The sequence below is a fragment of the Halyomorpha halys genome, unplaced genomic scaffold (genome assembly GCF_000696795.3).
Source record: "Halyomorpha halys isolate HHAL.00 unplaced genomic scaffold, Hhal_1.1 Scaffold1423.1, whole genome shotgun sequence".
NCBI lineage: Eukaryota > Metazoa > Arthropoda > Insecta > Hemiptera > Pentatomidae > Halyomorpha > Halyomorpha halys.
Genome location: NW_027114458.1, coordinates 217,199 through 233,991, shown reverse-complemented (window position 1 = coordinate 233,991; position 16,793 = coordinate 217,199). Strand labels below are relative to the sequence as shown.

The window sequence follows — 16,793 nt, the reverse complement described above, 5'->3', positions numbered from 1 at the left end:
TTCATATTTATTTCTTTATTTCAATGTATGATCACTAAATAAATTTTAAGCTAAATTGTTGAGGACCTAACGTGCACTCGGCTAGTCGGCGATTTTACGTTTATATTAAATTTTAATATTTCTAGAGAAATATATTCTTGGTATCCATAGTATTTATTAACGACCATCTTAATGAAGTATTTTTACTCACTTGTTGTTTCTTTCACTGATCGCTGATCTCTTTCATAGGATTGAGTGGTATATGCGGACGCTAGTAAAGGCTTGAGGTTGAAGTTTGAAGGATGAAGCTCTTTCCTGGCACTTCGGTTGGACGGACCCCTGCGAAGACTCGAAATGTGGGCAGCGCGGGCCGCAGGTGTATCGTTTGAGTCGCCTAAAAACAAATTGTTCGTATCATTAAATGTTAGTGTAACTCATCATTAATCGTTATGGTCAAATATTTTTTACATAATCTTAATATTTTAAATATTAATTTATTTTAAATGTTTATAATAATTTGTCAACTTTCTTATATTTAATTATGTATGAACTTCATAGCAAGGGCAAGTATTAAATTTCAAAGTGTTCTCATTGGAGACACACGTTTTAAGTTCTTCGGAGTGTAAACAACCAAAACGGTTTCTATATCTGTTAGGCTGTGTTAGCGTGTGTGTGTGTGTGTTTGTGTTTTTTGTTGTTTTTTTATTGTTTTTTTTTTACGAGCGTCGGTGGAAATCTTCAAAAGACTCGGATAGGCCCGTGTGTGGGATTTTTACCCACTAAATCCACCGCCTACACCTGTTTCTCACCCTCCACGGGACTGCCGTTAGGCATTACATCATGGGGGTGATTGGGTGAGTGCCGCCTCATTGTTTTAGGATATCTCCTGGTTCGCCTATCTCTCTCTCATTTCTTAACTTCTGCATCACCTATGCAGCAAATCGTTGGCCTGCCATCCAATAATCTTGGTTAAGCAGCATAATATTGACAATATTATCTACTGTTGGGTATGAGCCGCAAACACGTCGGAAGTCTTTTCTTTCTTCATGAAAGCGGTGACAGAAGAAGAAAACGTGTTCTGCACTCTCTTCCGTTCATGGGCACAATGGACATTCTCCAGTCTCATCGAGCTTAAACCGATACTGGTAGGCTCGGAAGCAACCATGCCCTGTGATGAACTGGGTGATATAATAATCTACCTCCCCGTGGTTCCTATTCACCCAGGCCTCGATATTGGGCACCAGCCTGTGCGTCCATCTTCCTCTGAATGCCAAATTCGAGCGACGTTGCCATTTTCTTATAGTCTCCTTTCTTAATTCGTCTCTTGGAAATAGTCAGCACTTTTATAAGAGCGGCTCTTCTCATCTGCGATCAGCTCAATGGGTGGCATCCTGGCCACCACGAAAGCAGCTTCGCATGAGACTGTACGAAACGCGCTGATCACTCTTAGCGCACACCTACGATACACCGACACCATCGGTCTTCTGTAGGCCTCAGTACCCAATGCATCCTTCCATATCGCAGCTGCACCACATATGATATTAACAACCTCACTCAAACGAAGCCCACTATTTCGGAACCCTCTGGACTCCGTCGCACATCGCATTCCACAACAGAGGTCCCAGCACAGAGCCCTGGGGTACATCGCCAGTCACCTTAAACCTTCTCGAGCCGTCCTCTGTTGAACATATCAAGGTCCTATCCTTGAAGTAGTCATGAATGATACTCCTGAGGTATTCAGGGACGTTCTTTACCAGGATGCAGCTCCATCTTGCTGTGTTAAAGGCATTCCTTACATCCATCGTGACAATAGCACAATAGCATTTTGCGCCTCTTCTCCATCTCTTCCCTGCTATAGCATTCCTGGCCTTTTCCACCACCAACGTGATAGCATCTACTGTGGATTTTGCTTTCCGGAAGCCAAATTGATTCCTGGAGAGGCCTGCCACTCCTTCTGTGAACTCTTGTAGCCTATTTGCAATGACCTTCTCCAGAGCCTTCCCTGGTGTATCCAACAGGCTAATCGGTCAATAGGCTGAAGGTTCTGATGGCCTTCCTTTGGTCTTTGGGATCAGAACCAGGCGTTGCCTTTTCCATGGTGAGAGAAAGGACCCCTCACGCAAGCAGGAACTAAAGACATCCAGAAAGAGATCTGATCTGGTTTCCATTGCCTCCTTTAGTGCTACATTCGGAATACCGGAATATGCCAGGGGCCTTTCCCATCTGAAGGCTTCGGCAGATGTCACTGAGCTCTTCTGTCGTTACTGCTGGCACATCAAATGGGGGCAACGAATCTGTCTGCCTTAATTCCTTTTGTTCAGGAAACAGAGCAGTAATGATCCTCTGCACTGTCACCGGGCACATGGGCGAGTTCATAGCGCTGTTTTTCAATTTCTTCATCACTGAGCGGTAGGGTCTTCCCCACGGGTCCTTATCCACTTCATCACAAATCTCTTTCCAGCAACGTCGCTTACTCGATTTGATAGCTCGCCGGAGTTCTCGCCTCTGATCCTTGTATTCCTCCTAGAATTGCTGAAACAGCGGGCTGCCTCTCGCTCGCTAGTATCTCCTCCTCGCTGCATGGCATCGAGTACGGTGGTCAGCGATAAGATCGCGCTCCTTCCTCCTCTCATGAACATAGGGTCCGACCCAGTATTTGCCAAAACAAGGTTCTCTATCTGCGCGAAGGCTTTAAGCAGGATTTCTCCGCGACGGTTAGTCGACTGACTAGCCCACTCCGTCGCCCAAGCATTAAAGTCTCTGGCAATAACTATAGGTCTTCGCCCTCTGGCATCTTGGACTATACGATCTATTAGTCCTTGGAATTCCTCGGTTGTGGTATTTGGTGGGGCATAGAAGCTATACAAGTATAGATGTCGTATCTTAGCCCAGACAAACCCACATGTGGGGTCTTGTGTCGCTTCAGTTATGGCCTGTCTGCCGCATGCCCAGATCGCACCCCTTCCAGTGATGTCAGATATCCAATCCTGATTTTTTTTTTTTTTGTTTTCCTGATTTTTATATTGCTCACTCAGGATGGCTACGTCAATCCTTAAGTCTTTCACTGTTTGCCAGAGAAGATCTTGATCTGCTTCACAGTGGTTGAGGTTAAGTTGTAAGATCCTCATTTTGTAGGTTTTTTCAGCCTTCTTTGCGCTTATAGGGCCTGATGTAATGCTGGGCATTTATTTCCACCACAAGAGTGCTCATTGTCTCCTTTACCGGCGCAAAGTGCACAACTAGGATTCTTTGTGCAATCGGAGGCTAAATGTCCCTCTTCGCCACATTTGTGGCAACACTTGGTCCTGTAAGGTCCCTGGCATCTTCTAACCAAGAGTCCGAATTCCCAACACCGGAAGCAGCGTAAGAGTCGAACCTTCTCCCGGATTTGGGTATCCACTAGACCCACTCTGATCTTACCTTCCGTGACAGCCTTCCGCGCCAGTAGAACCGGCAGAGTAACTGCGGTCTGTGTGCCAGCATACGCTACACGCATCGATAGTTTTTTTTTTCTACGAGGGAATCCGTTGAAAGACACGGATAGGCCCGTACCTATCTATGTGTGGGATTCTCACCCACTAAAACCACCGCCCTACACCTGTTCATTCCTCTCCTCGGAACCGCCGCTAGGCATTACTTCATGGAGGGAAATAGCTGAGTGCCGCCTCACATTCTTCGCATGGTTTTAACGTTTCCATGCTCGTTACGTCCTTTAGCCCTCTCTTCCTCACTCAACCTCTTGAGGACTACTGTGGTGAATATCTTCACTGCGTTCCAATGCTGGTCAGATAGTAGCATATAGCTCATCACGTTCTCTGGTGTGACGTGTCCTCCACACACACACTCTCTCCAATTCACTTCTTTCTGCTGCAAAGCGAATGCAAGTGAAAAACACGTGCTTCGCTGTTTCCTCGCAGTCTGACATCCAGGGCATTCTGCGGTGTTCCTCAGTTTGAAGCGGTACTGGTAAGCTCTAAAGCATCCATGTCCGGTCAACATTTGTGTCATGTAAAAATCCACCTCACCATGCTGGCGACCATACCACTTGCCCACATCGGGTATCAACCTGTGAGTCCACCTACCGGAATCTGCAGCCTCCCATCGCAGCTGCCACTGGTCGATGGTTATTTTTCGCTCTTCTTCTCTGGAAAAGTGCAAAGTGCGTCTGTGTGTGTGTGTGTGTGTGTGCGTGTGTGTTTGTGTGCGCGCGTGCGTGCGTGCGTCGTTGCGTGCGTGCGTGCGTGCTTGCGTTCATGCGTGCGTGCGTGCTTGCGTTCATGCGTGCGTGCGTGATTAGATAAACACAGTGCGGAATAGATAAAAACTCTAACATGAAACGCATACAATCCTTACAGTCTAAAGTTCTTGGAATAACTGTCAATGATTCTTAGTGTTTAACTAAGAATACTCCACATGACATTGATATCCCATTTGTATCAGACCTTATTACTTGAGAAACTTATCATCCTGATCCCCTAGCACAATCCCTATCTTGTATAACCCAAGTATTAAGTAGAAATAAATATATATTTTAAAGGATTTTCTACTGAATTCTAAGGCATAATTTCCAATTTTTCAAAAAATACACATAAACTTCATAAAAATTACAATACTATTATAAAAAAAATTAAATTAAATTAAGCTTACTAAAGCTTAAAGAATATAAGATTTGATTAAATAGACTATGATAAACTTTGATACACAAATGAGTACTTACTTAGACGTTGTAGCTTGTGGGTTTCGTTGGAGAAATCATTTTCGTTAGGCGCGTTAGCAGTGGTATCATTGAGGTTATTATACTTACTCTGGCTTTGGTAAATTTTGAAATCTGTGAAATAATACGGGAATAATGAAACAGTTTAACGAATATGAATGCATTGTTATCAATACTTTGCTATGTTGTATTGTATTAAAGTAGTTCGGCCGTTTAAGGCAATAATCTCATGAGTTTAAACCAGTTTGATTCAAATAACTCATTTTGTGTTAAATAAGCTGTTTGTTGGGAAAGACATTACATCACGCTTCAGCTCCTAGGGACGGAACAGTAACCCTTTGCTGAAAAATTGAAAAGCTCTCGAAGGTTCCTGGCAGCAATCTTGTAATGGCAATTAATATGAAGCTAACATTTGTAAAGGTAGTTTTTGGAAACCCTGGGTCTGCAAAAAATATCTATTCAATTTTAATTCCCGCAGTTTAACTCTTTACATCCGAAAAGTTGTATAACCTTCTTATTCACAACCAGTTGGCTATTAACTGAAAGTTGAATGTACTTTGCAAAGTGTTTTGTTGAATTGTATGTTCTTTCTTCGAGTCGCAAGTGCTGATTCTATTTTATGTTTTTCCTTAAGGAAGACATCTAGGTATTATATTGTGTCGGAAATAGGTTGTATATCTTCAAAAGAGAGAGGTGGGAAAATTCAAGACAAAGGATAATAATAACATTTACAATTGTATCTGTTGTTCTACAGCTTGAAATTCCGCCAAACCTCGACGGAAACTTTCCAGGGAGAAGGAGAGTCACTCTCACAGTGAGAGTGAGTGAGTGAGTGAGTGAGTGAGTGAGGGAGTGTGTGTGTGTGTGTGTGTGTGTGTGTGTGTGTGTGTGAGAGAGAGAAAGAGAGATTAAAAATGTTGTGCTGCCCAACATCATTAGGTTGCTTTATATTTAGGTTACTTATGCTATAGTATTAAACACAATAAGAAAGTAAAAAGTTTAATTAATTATTGAACATTGTTGTTTTGTTTTTTATATAAAACTTTTTTTTTTATAACATAATCTGCCACATTCAAGGGCAATTAGTATTAGTAGTAGGGATGTAAGTAGTCAATTCATATGTACATATTAGATAAAGAGATAAGTAAATAAAAAATAATGGATCATAATAATAATAAGAAAAAATAAACAAATAAAAAATCAAACACATACAACCTTGTAAAATGTATATTAATAATATAATAAGTATACAAATTATAAATATATTAATATTAATTCTGGAATTGATACATTTATAGTTTTTTTATAATTTATAATAGTTTTGTTTTGTTTTTATAGAATGAACAGGGAATAAAATCTATTAAATTAACAATTATTGCTTACTTTTTAAAGAATTTAGAAAGTCAGTCAGTGGCGTAATACCAGTTAAATAGGAATTTGATGGTCGCACTTTAGTCCTTGATTTCTTTGTAGTAATGCTATGGTTTTCATCATCAGTCGTATAGCCAAGAAACTTCCTCAACACGTTTCCGTAGTAGTCATAAAACTCTTTATCAAAGACTGAAATGAAATATTTCAATGTGAATATACCAAAGTAATTGTGGATTCGTTATTATTATGTTGTATTAATAGACTATGAATACTTATGTGATAAACAAATTGCATTTCACTAAATGTATGTATATGTGAAATTTCGGTATTTGTAACTATGTGTATGAAGTAAATAAAAATGTGGCACAAAGATAATCTATTGTAAAATTTAGATTTTATTTTTTCCATATATATTCAATTAATTCAACGTAAAGTTGTACTATTCTGTGTAAAGCGTATTTCCAGAATGAAGAAACTAAAGCGTTGGTGTTAATTACTAATAATTACTCATAATCAACATCATTGGCTTAAAATATAAACTAATATTTAAAATGAATGGTATTTAATAATCATTGGTTCAAAGACATCAAAAATCCTTAATTTATTATAAACTGTCGGGGTTGTCTGGTCTTAGGCGGTCCTCCAGCCTGATTATACACTTTTCAGAAGGCCCACGACAAGGCGTATTGATTAGTAGGTTAGAAAGGAAGGCCGTGCCAGGGGATGAGCCCTGGACACTGACTAGGTAGAGGAGGTCTAGATGAGAGAGTCTGAGGTAGAGTAACAGTTCTAGTTGCCGAGATGAAGCGGACGGACTAGAACTGTCAAGATAAGAGCCAGCTTACCAGTTGGCGAGATGATGCGGACGGACCAGTAAGCTGATAAGGCTAGGTGCAGCTCTAGTTGCCGAGATGAAGCGGACGGACCAGTAAGCTGATAAGGCTAGGTGCAGCTCTAGTTGCCGAGATGAAGCGGGCGGACTAGAGCCGGGAGAGGGGAAATTACACTGGTTGCCGTGATGAAGCGGACAGATCAGTGTAACCGTTAAGGACTAGGTAACAATCTTAGTTGCCAAGATGAAGCGGACTAAGGTTGCTGGAGAAAGGGAGAGGAGATAGGCCATCGTCTATGGTGAGCATACTAAAACCGACTCTTGTGAGAATAGATAGGCAATGAACTTCTCTATCTCAAGTAGTGTAAGCCACGAGTGCTATGAATAGACCTGGAGAAAAGGCTTGAATTAACGGATCGATCCCGGTGGCAATTGAAGGCCTCATGTGATCGGTTATCGCTGAGGATTCACTCTTTTAACTCTACTTGAGATAGTTCCGTAGACTCTTTTTGCTCAATCTCTTTTTATTTTATAATTAACATTCTTACACTTAACATATTAACATATATACATTTGAACAAGATATCGTATTTTTACAATAATAACATTATATACAATTGCTTAGCTTCTATGACGCTTGTAGTGCTGGCCCCTGGCAGGTTATAGCGCCACTTCGAGCTCGCTGATTGCTACAAAATATTTTATTTGCTTTTTACAGCTTTATTAGCTGATTTTACAGAGGAAACATTTTAAATATACATTTTTTTTTTTAATATTGACGTCAAACTTTATACTATTCTTCAATTTTTTTGTATATTAGATATTTGTTTTCCTTTGAACTCAATTTACTAAACAAACGTATTTTGCCAGTACTTTACCCATTTATTAAGAAGTGCCGGTTTCAAAAATTAACCAACTTATATATATATATATATTTTTTTTTTTTTGTATATTATACAATATTGTAATGAAAAATAGGGAAAGAACACAGAAATTACAATAAAAATGTGCAGTAACAAAAGTTAAAAATATCTTAAATAATCAGAGTAAAACAAAAATACATAAAAATTTAGGCTATTATAGAATGAATACCAAAGTTTTGAGGCAAAAAGTACTTTAATCATGGAAAAATTTATTATTAGATTAGTATTTTTACACATTAAAAAAAATAAATAAATGCATTATGTTTAATTCAGCACCCTAAATAACATAAAAGTTCATTAGAATTACAGAAGATCTTAACAATTTAGAGGTATTTGCACAAAAACGGCGGTTTTCCACCACTGTGTGACACAGGAAAGAATGTATTTAATAAGATAATCGCATATCTTATTTTTTTATGGATTAATTTACACTAAGGTCAGGGCTAACAGGATGCATAGTGTTAATTAGCAGTAATTGTCATAAAGTCTTGTAACTCACCTGCATATTTAGGTTTTGTAACTTTATTAATGACATTTGTATTGTTAGCTAACTTCATTAAAGGTTTGACTGTCATCTTTTCTGTCACTGGTTTGGGTTTGGGCAAAAGGCTTTCTAAATAGGATTTTACTGAAAGGTGAGACTCTTCCAATGCACTTCCGTCGGGCTGGCCGCTACGAACACTTCAAACATGAGCAATTCGAGCGCTTAATGTGTTGTTTGAATTGCCTGAAAACAAATTCTTAGTTTCACTAAACGTCGGTGTAACTTATCATTAATCTTGATAGACTAGTATTTTATATAGTCTTAATGTTCTAGGCATTTCTTTATTTTTATATATAGACAGTCGATGGTATATGAATTAGTGAGAGATAGTCTGGGCTGGCCGACAGGAAAAACAAAAATAGTTATCGCTACTTATGAATGGATAACGGCTCAATAAAACAATAAAAATATTTAAAGTATGTAAAGCTAATGTTAAAGTATATTTTTAAAAAAACAGATTTAAAGACAGAGGAATAAATAGATATCTATATTAAGTAACATAAAGTATAAATCAAAATAGGAGGAAATTTAATAAGAAAAAAAAACCTGGGCCCGCATTATACAACTTTTACTTAGCACCCTGTATACGACCCAAAGTATTGAGTAGATTGTTATATAAAAGTTGAAAGTATTTGTGATTTAAAGAAAATAAGATCTTAAGACCAGGGATACCGAAAATTATGAACAAAAAATGTTTATTTTGCTGTCAATATTTATATCGTATTCTTAGGTTTCTTGAGGTGGGAGTTACGAATATGAATTCTGTTCCTGACAAAAATATGTTTAAAGAAGTCGTGAAGCAATCGGGACAGATAGGATGGGCTCGGTTTTTTCCATCCAAATCGGATGCCTCTATTTTTCCTTCCTTTTAATTATTTGTGAAATTCTTAAATATCTTGTATTTATCTTATTTTTTATTATTACTAATGATGAGAGCTTTTTTTTTCACAAAAAGAATGTTGTGTTAAAATTAAACACAATTAAAGTTATTTTATAGGAATAATTTTTAAAAATTCCTCATTTAAATCCTATGAGACAATTAATATGCCGAGTTCACATGTTCCTGTCGTATCCCGTTCATATAAATTTGTAATTTCAGTTTCGTAGGACTTATCGTTTTTAAGCTAGACTATTCATACTATTTTGCGAGAGTAGGTAATTTGGACACAGGTGACCTCAAAACATGTATTTCCGTCAAATGTTTGCACAAATAGATTACTTTTCCACATTATATATTCCATGTGTAGGTAACTTCGCAAATATTTAGGGTTCTATTTACATGAGATCCGTAGTCACCTAGGAAAATGTCTCCGATGTTTAGATTAAAAGGATAACAACTGCCTGATACTATTTTGGACTAACTATTTATCTTAAATCCATACATACATCCCGTGCTTTTGTGTGAATCTATAAGTTGCTGCTGGTTCTAGCAAAAAATAGCTCATCTTTGAACGAAATTTTTCTGAATTGTAAACATCGAAAAAGAATGGAAGCGTCGTTCAAACCTTAAGCTGACTATTGCCTTTGGGGAGTCCGATGTTGTCAGAACAATGAAGTTTTTTCAAGACATTTCATTGCAAGGATGGTCAATCCCATAAATACTGGTTACATGACCCATCTATGGGACAAAAATTTATGGGACTGTCCCCGGCGGGGGGGAGCCCGCCGGCAGCTGGGGATTAAAGAAGAGGATGAGGCTGCTGCAAGTGAACCTGCATCACTGCATTGCACATTGATATTATTTTAATACAAGAACCTTGCTTATTTAAAGGCAGGATCAGTGGACTGGGCATGCGGGGGTACAGCATCATTTCTGTACCAATGCATGCCAGAACCTGTATGCTGTATAAGAGTAAACTCAAGATGCTGCCTCTTTGGCACTTATGTTCCAGGGACTTTGGCTCCAGGCTTTTCCAATGGCGGCCTTGAGGAAGATGGTGGATGGGCTGGCTGAGGATAAAATAGTGGTCCCCATGGACACTAATGCCCATCACTGGCTCTGGGGGAGCACAAACACCAACCAGAGAGGTGAGTCTCTTTTAGAGTATCTTTTAGGGCATGACTTAGAGGTCCTAAACAGAGGCAGCAAGGCTACCTTTTTCAATAGGGTGAGGGCGGAAGTCATAGATGTAACCGTAGCCACTCGTCGAGTAGGTCCGATGATTAAGAATTGGCACGTCTCGGATGAAGAGTCATGCTCAGATCATCGGTATATTAGATATGATTTAACAACATGTGACATGACCGAGTCGGTGTACAGGAATCCAAAGTTGACGAACTGGGACACCTACTGTACCCAACTCGAGGAAGAGGACAAGAGTTGTCCAGGAACAATCAGGAACATCTGGCAGCTTGAATGCCTTAACACGTCCCTAACGGACGCAATCATAAGGTCCTATGCATATCCTGTTATTGTCCGTACACTGACAATAACAGGATATGCAGGATCCAAACCAACAGGAACACAACCTGGTGGAATGAGGAATTGGCTAGGCTGAGAGGACTCACAAGGAGACTCTTTAATACAGCGAAAAGAACAGGCTGTTGGGACACCTACAAGAGTGTACTAAAACAGGGCGGTTAGGAAGGCTAAAAGAGGGGCAAGGAGGAGATTTTGCAATGATGTTAATGATGCCCCCTCCACGTTCAGAATTAAAAGGATTCTATCCAGGGACTCTATAAGAGGAGTGTTGTTGAGATGGAAGGGGGGTTCACCAACTCTGAGGTGGGAACTCTGGAGGCTCTGGCACGCTCACACTTCCCTGGGTGTGTACTGATAGAAGAAAACGAATATAGAGAGCTACACTTGTAGTAGAGATAAGTAGGTTGAGGCAAATAGGATTGGCAAGGTTGAGTGGGGGATTAAATCATTCTCGCCCTTTAAATCAGCTGGCATGGATGGAATCTTTCCGGCCCTATTACAAAAAGGCCTAACGGTCTTGAAGCCATATCTCTTAGCGTTGCTCAGGGGGAGTTTGGCACTGAGTCACATTCCATGTAGCTGGAGAGTGTCGAAGGTGTGTTATATACCCAAACCGGGGAAAGCATCTAATGACAACCCTAAGGCGTATAGACCCATTTGTCTGACATCCTTCTTAATGAAGACACTTGAGAAGGTTCTGGACAGACATATTAGGGAGACTACGCTGGTAGAGAGACCAATACACAGCGCTCAATTTGCCTCAATCAGGGAATTCCCGTGAGGATGCTTTACATCATTTAGTATCCAGGATTGAAAAGAGTTTGGCCTATAAGGAGATTATGGCTGGTGTCTTCATTGACATTGAAGGCGCATTTGATCGTACTCCTTACAGAACCATGGAAATGAAGGGGGTGGGACAACTTTCTTTCAGCTGGATTAATGCGATGTTGGAAGGAAGATTTCTCAAGTCGGAGCTAGGACACACTAAGATGTGGATGAAGCCTGCTGGTGGTTGTCCGCAGGGTGGAGTGCTATCTCCTCTCCTGTGGTGTATGGTGGTAGACGACTTACTTGCCAGATCCAATAAGGCAGGTTTTTACACGCAGGGGATTCTGTAGTGAAGTCAAACATCTTGACGTTACTCAGCAAACTGAAGTGGCAAACTGAAGTGGCAACTTCATGTTAAAAGAACCAGTATGCACTGAGGGCATCTAAAGGAGCCGTAGACAAATCCTGGGGCCTCAAACCAAAAGTTATATATTGGTTGTACATGGCAGCGATAAGACCAATTGTTCTATACGCTGTCATTGTATGGTGGCACAAGGTTACGACCAGGAAATCCCAAACTTGGCTTGGGAAACTTCAGGGACTGGCGTGCCTTATGATAACGGGAACCATAAGCACCAGTCCTTCTGCAGCAATGGAGGTTCTGTTGAACATTAAACCTCTACACATAGAGATTGAAGCTCAAGCTCTTAGCTCTGCATATAGACTTATGAAACTAGGAACGATACCATTCCTTAACTTATGAGGGACATAGTAGACTGTTCAGGAGGATCAATGAAGACGGGATCCTGGCTATGCATTCGGATTATCAGGAGACGAAATATCTAGAACACTTACTACAGTGTAAGGGTTGATGGTTCAACCCCACACAAACCGTGTAATAGGATAAACTGCTACACAGACAGATCCTTAATGGAACAAGGATCCGGAGCAGGGATATGGAGGATGGATAGACCTAACAAGGCACATCCATCTCGTTAGGAAAGCACACCACAGTGTTTCAGGCTGAGGTGTTTGCAATAAATGTCTGTGCCCAGAATTTAATAAAGGAGGGCATGAGAGAAAGGCTAATCACGATCTACACGGATAGTCATAAAGGCATTAAAAGAAATGAGAGAGCAGACTACCTAGCAAGGAAAGGATCTGTGTATGTTCCTCTCACACCTTACCCCATATGTGGAATTAGTCTCAGCCATGCGAAGAGGCATATCAAAAAGATTGCTGAGTGCAAGGCTGGGTTACTCTGGAGAAATACCAGAGGAATGGAACAATCAAAAATGTTCCACAAAGGACCCTGCCCGAAAAGAAGCAATTGCCTTCTTAATATGGAGATACTCCTATCTTAAGATGGGTGACAGGACTATACACGGGACACTATCAGTTAAACAAGCATCTCTATAAAATGAGACTGATAGAGTTCCCTATCTGCAGGTTCTGCAGAAAGGAGGAAGAGACTGCTTACCACATCATGTGCAAATGTGATGCAGTGGTAAGAACACGATTCCTCATCTTTGGTAAGGATCGTATCTAGGATCCCAAGCTTTGCGAAACAGTATATCCTTATACAGTGTCCAGATTTGCAAAGACAATTGGCCTGTTTTGAGCAGAGGAGGGACGGCGTACAATAGGGCCTCTGGGGCCGCGGTGCTTTTTGGCTGGTTTTAAAAAAAAAGAAAAAAAACAGCATTGTACATTTTCTAACCTTAAGATTTATGGTGCCAGTTAGTAGTCGTAATTAGAACATAGTTATTCTTATTCTACATCTTTAAAAAAATATTTTTTTATGATTTTTCACTATGTCCAACATGTACTACATAAAATAAAAATCATTTCAGATTCACTAAAATTTGAACATAAATTTCACATAACCTTAATATAAGAAAAAATTAAATACAATTAATCCTACCGAAGTACTAAAAACATAACATTGGATTAAATGTACTATGATGAAATATAGTAAAGAAATGAGTACTTACGAAGGTACAGTAGTTCATGGGATTCATTAGTAAATAGCTTGTTGAAGGGCTTGTCAGCTGTATTGTTTGTAAGATTATACTTATCCTGGCGTTCTAAGTTGTATAAGCCTGTGAAAAAAATGAATAGCACTCAAATTACGAAACAGTATAGTGAAGTGACTAAGAAATATCATGTTTGATATCGAACAACTTTTGTTGTTTCTTTAATTTTATCATTCAAGGGAAATGCTAGGTATCATTAATACTCATAATAATAAAATGCGAAATAATAATATGTGTGGCTTATTTTACACGCTATCAATTTTTGGATCATAAATAACGAAAATGATATATTGATTTTTCTGTAACAAATTGGATTAAAATAGGCTTCTCATTTTTTTTTTTGTTTTTATTATTTTCATAGAATCATGGCCTTACGGATAATATTACAAATCATACTTTACTACTTAATTTATAGGACTAATTTTTTTTTATTTTAATCAGAAAAAATAGTTTCATATTTATAAGGAGACATATTCCGTAAGACGTATAATAATTTACAGATTCTCGCGCGAGAAAGGAAATTCAAGATTAAAACTCACCACCTCTTCATCGATTTTAGAGCTGCTTATGATAGCGTGAATAGGGAAGAATTATATGAGGCTCTAAAGCATTTTAAGATCCCTTGCAAGCTCATAAACCTCGTGAGGCTTACAATGAACAATATAAGCTGCATGGTTCAGATCGGTGGAGGGCGATCGGAAGAATTACCCTCAATAAAGGGATTATACCAGGGAGATGCAGTGAGAGATGCTGGGGTACATACCAATGGCAACATCTCTAATAAATCTAGAGTACTGCTCCTTGCGTACGCGAGTAGTGAGAATATGGGCGAGCTGGCACACTGATTTGAGCTGCCAATCAGAAGCCAGCATTTTGATGACGTCACACATGGCGGGAGATTTGAATTCACATATTCGGCTCGACCCACCCTTAACCACTCACGTGATCATTAGACAGCCAATGGGGGGCTAGTATTTGTTTACGTGACCCCCTGGCGGGAGATTTAAATTTAAATTTAGTTCGACCTTAACCACTCACGTGATCATTAGGCCACGCCCTCTTTTAAGTCACGTGACTGTCACCAGGGGCTGAGTGTGCGCGGCCGCCATTTTGTTTTTATGCTGTTTGAGAGGCTTATTGGTTTTGAGAGGCTGAGTCTACCCGGCCGCAATTTGTTTTTTATAGCCACCATTTAATTATGAGGGTCTCGCGTCCTTTTTCTTTTTGTTCACCGCCATATTGGGAGGGGCTGAGTCTACCCGGCCGCCATTTTGTTTTTGATTGCCGCCATTGCATAAGAGGGTCTCGCGTCCTTTTTCTTTTCGTTTAGCGCCATATTGGCATGGACTGAGTCTACCCGGCCGCCATTTTGTTTTTTGATTGTTGCTTTTTTATTATGAGGGTCTCGCGTCCTTTTTCTTTTCGTTTACCACCACATTGGCATGGGCTGAGTCTACTTGGACGCCATTTTGTTTTTTATGTTTTTGCCATTTTTAGTATGAGGGTCTCGCGGCATTTTTCTTTTCGTTCACCGCCATATTGGCCACGTGACTTATGGAATTGGTAGAGGATGAGTTAACCCGACCGCCATTTTCTTTTTTGATCGCCATCCTTTCATTATGAGGGTCTCCCGTCCATTTTCTTTTCGTTCACCGCCATAATCTGAGGCTGAGTCTACCCGGCCGCCATTTTCTTTATTGGTCACCATCATTTTTTATGAGGGTCTTGAGACCTGTTTCTTTTCGTTCAGCGCCATATTGGCATGGGCTGGGTCTACCTGGACGCAATTTTGTTTTTATGTCGTTGTCATTTTTATTATGAGGATCTCGCGATCCTCTTCTGTTCGTTCACCACCATATTGACCATGTGACTTATGGAATTGGCAGAGGATGAGTGTAACCGGACGCCATTTTGTTTTTTATCGCCATAATTTATTGAGTGGGTCTCGCGATCCTCTTATTTTCGTTTGCAGCTAGTTTTTTTACGAAGGTCTCGCAATCCTCTTATTTTTGTTCACCGCCATGTTTATTACGAGGGTGTCTTGCGACCTTTTTCTTTTCGTACTGGTTAAACCTAAAATATAAACACTGATATGTAGGACCTTTATCTTCTAATCCCTTCGATGAATGTAAACAAGGGACTTTGAACTTGTATAATCCCTAAAACATAAACAAACTGAGAAATAGATCTGTTACTATGTAGGACTTTGTAATCTCTGTTATCTATTAATACTTTCGACTTTGAACTATAATACTTTTTATTTTAGTTTCCTCAGCGTATATCAACAAAGCATCATTTAATTCCCTAACATTGAATACCTAAAACATAAGCATAGATATTGGTCTCGATTATAATCTTTATCAGTAAAATCTTTCGGTCGAAGTGAAGTTGAACTATTATACCTTTTATTTTAGTTTTCTCAGCATTTATCAACAAAGCATCATTTAATTCCCTAAGGATTCAATTATAAACAGGCAATATCTAAAACATAACACAGATATTGGTCTCGATTATAATCTTTATCAGTTAAATCTTTCGGTCGAAGTGAAGTTGAACTATTATACTTTTTATTTTAGTTTCCTCAGCGTATATTAACAAAGCATCATTTAATTACCTAAGGATTCAATTTTAAACAGGCAATACCTAACAACATAAACACAGATATTGGTCTCGGTTATCATATTTATCAGTCAAATCTTTCGGTCGAGGTGAAGAAACTTTGAACCACTTATAAATTACATATAGTAGTAGTGGCGTCAAAGGTCCTACATATCAGTGTTTATATTTTAGGTTTAACCAGTACGAAAAGAAAAAGGTCGCGAGATACCCTCGTAATAAACATGGCGGTGAACAAAAATAAGAGGATTGCGAGACCTTTGTAATAAACTAGCTGCAAATGAAAATAAGAGGATTGCGAGACCCACTCAATAAACTGGTGGCGTTAAAAAAACAACAAAATGGTGGCCAAGTACACACTACTAAACCCGTAGGTCACGTGACCAATATGGCGGTGAAGGAAAAGAAGATGATCGCGAGACCCTTATAAGTAAAATGGCGGTGAAGGAAAAGAAGAGGATAGCAGGACCCTTATAAATTAAATGGGGGGCCGGGTACATTCAGCCTCTACCAAACCCGTATATCACGTGAGCAATTTAGTGGTGAAGGAAAAGAAGATGATCGCGCGAGACCCCCGGAAATAAATTG

General features: G+C 39.4%; 2 protein-coding genes across 2 annotated transcripts in view; both read right to left on the bottom strand.

Moving 5' to 3' along the window:
• Positions 1–16,793, bottom strand: part of LOC106689654 (mucin-3B-like) — a 63,761-nt gene that overhangs the window by 14,508 nt on the left and 32,460 nt on the right. The window contains exons 10-14 of the mRNA XM_067051638.1: positions 13,548–13,655; positions 8,319–8,546; positions 6,077–6,253; positions 4,697–4,807; positions 191–373 (exon numbers count right to left, since the gene is read on the bottom strand). Coding sequence (XP_066907739.1) covers positions 8,503–8,546; positions 13,548–13,655 — 152 coding nt within the window. The 3' untranslated portion in view covers positions 191–373; positions 4,697–4,807; positions 6,077–6,253; positions 8,319–8,502. The remainder of the gene's footprint in view (positions 1–190; positions 374–4,696; positions 4,808–6,076; positions 6,254–8,318; positions 8,547–13,547; positions 13,656–16,793) is intronic.
• Positions 3,137–3,475, bottom strand: LOC136796827 (CCHC-type zinc finger nucleic acid binding protein-like). The gene has a single exon (XM_067051639.1). The coding sequence runs from the start codon at positions 3,473–3,475 to the stop codon at positions 3,137–3,139; it is 339 nt and encodes a 112-aa protein (XP_066907740.1).

Excerpts from the sequence above, each read along its gene's own strand:
- LOC136796827 (XM_067051639.1), bottom strand. The coding sequence starts at position 3,475 with ATGCGTGTAGCGTATGCTGGCACACAGACCGCAGTTACTCTGCCGGTT.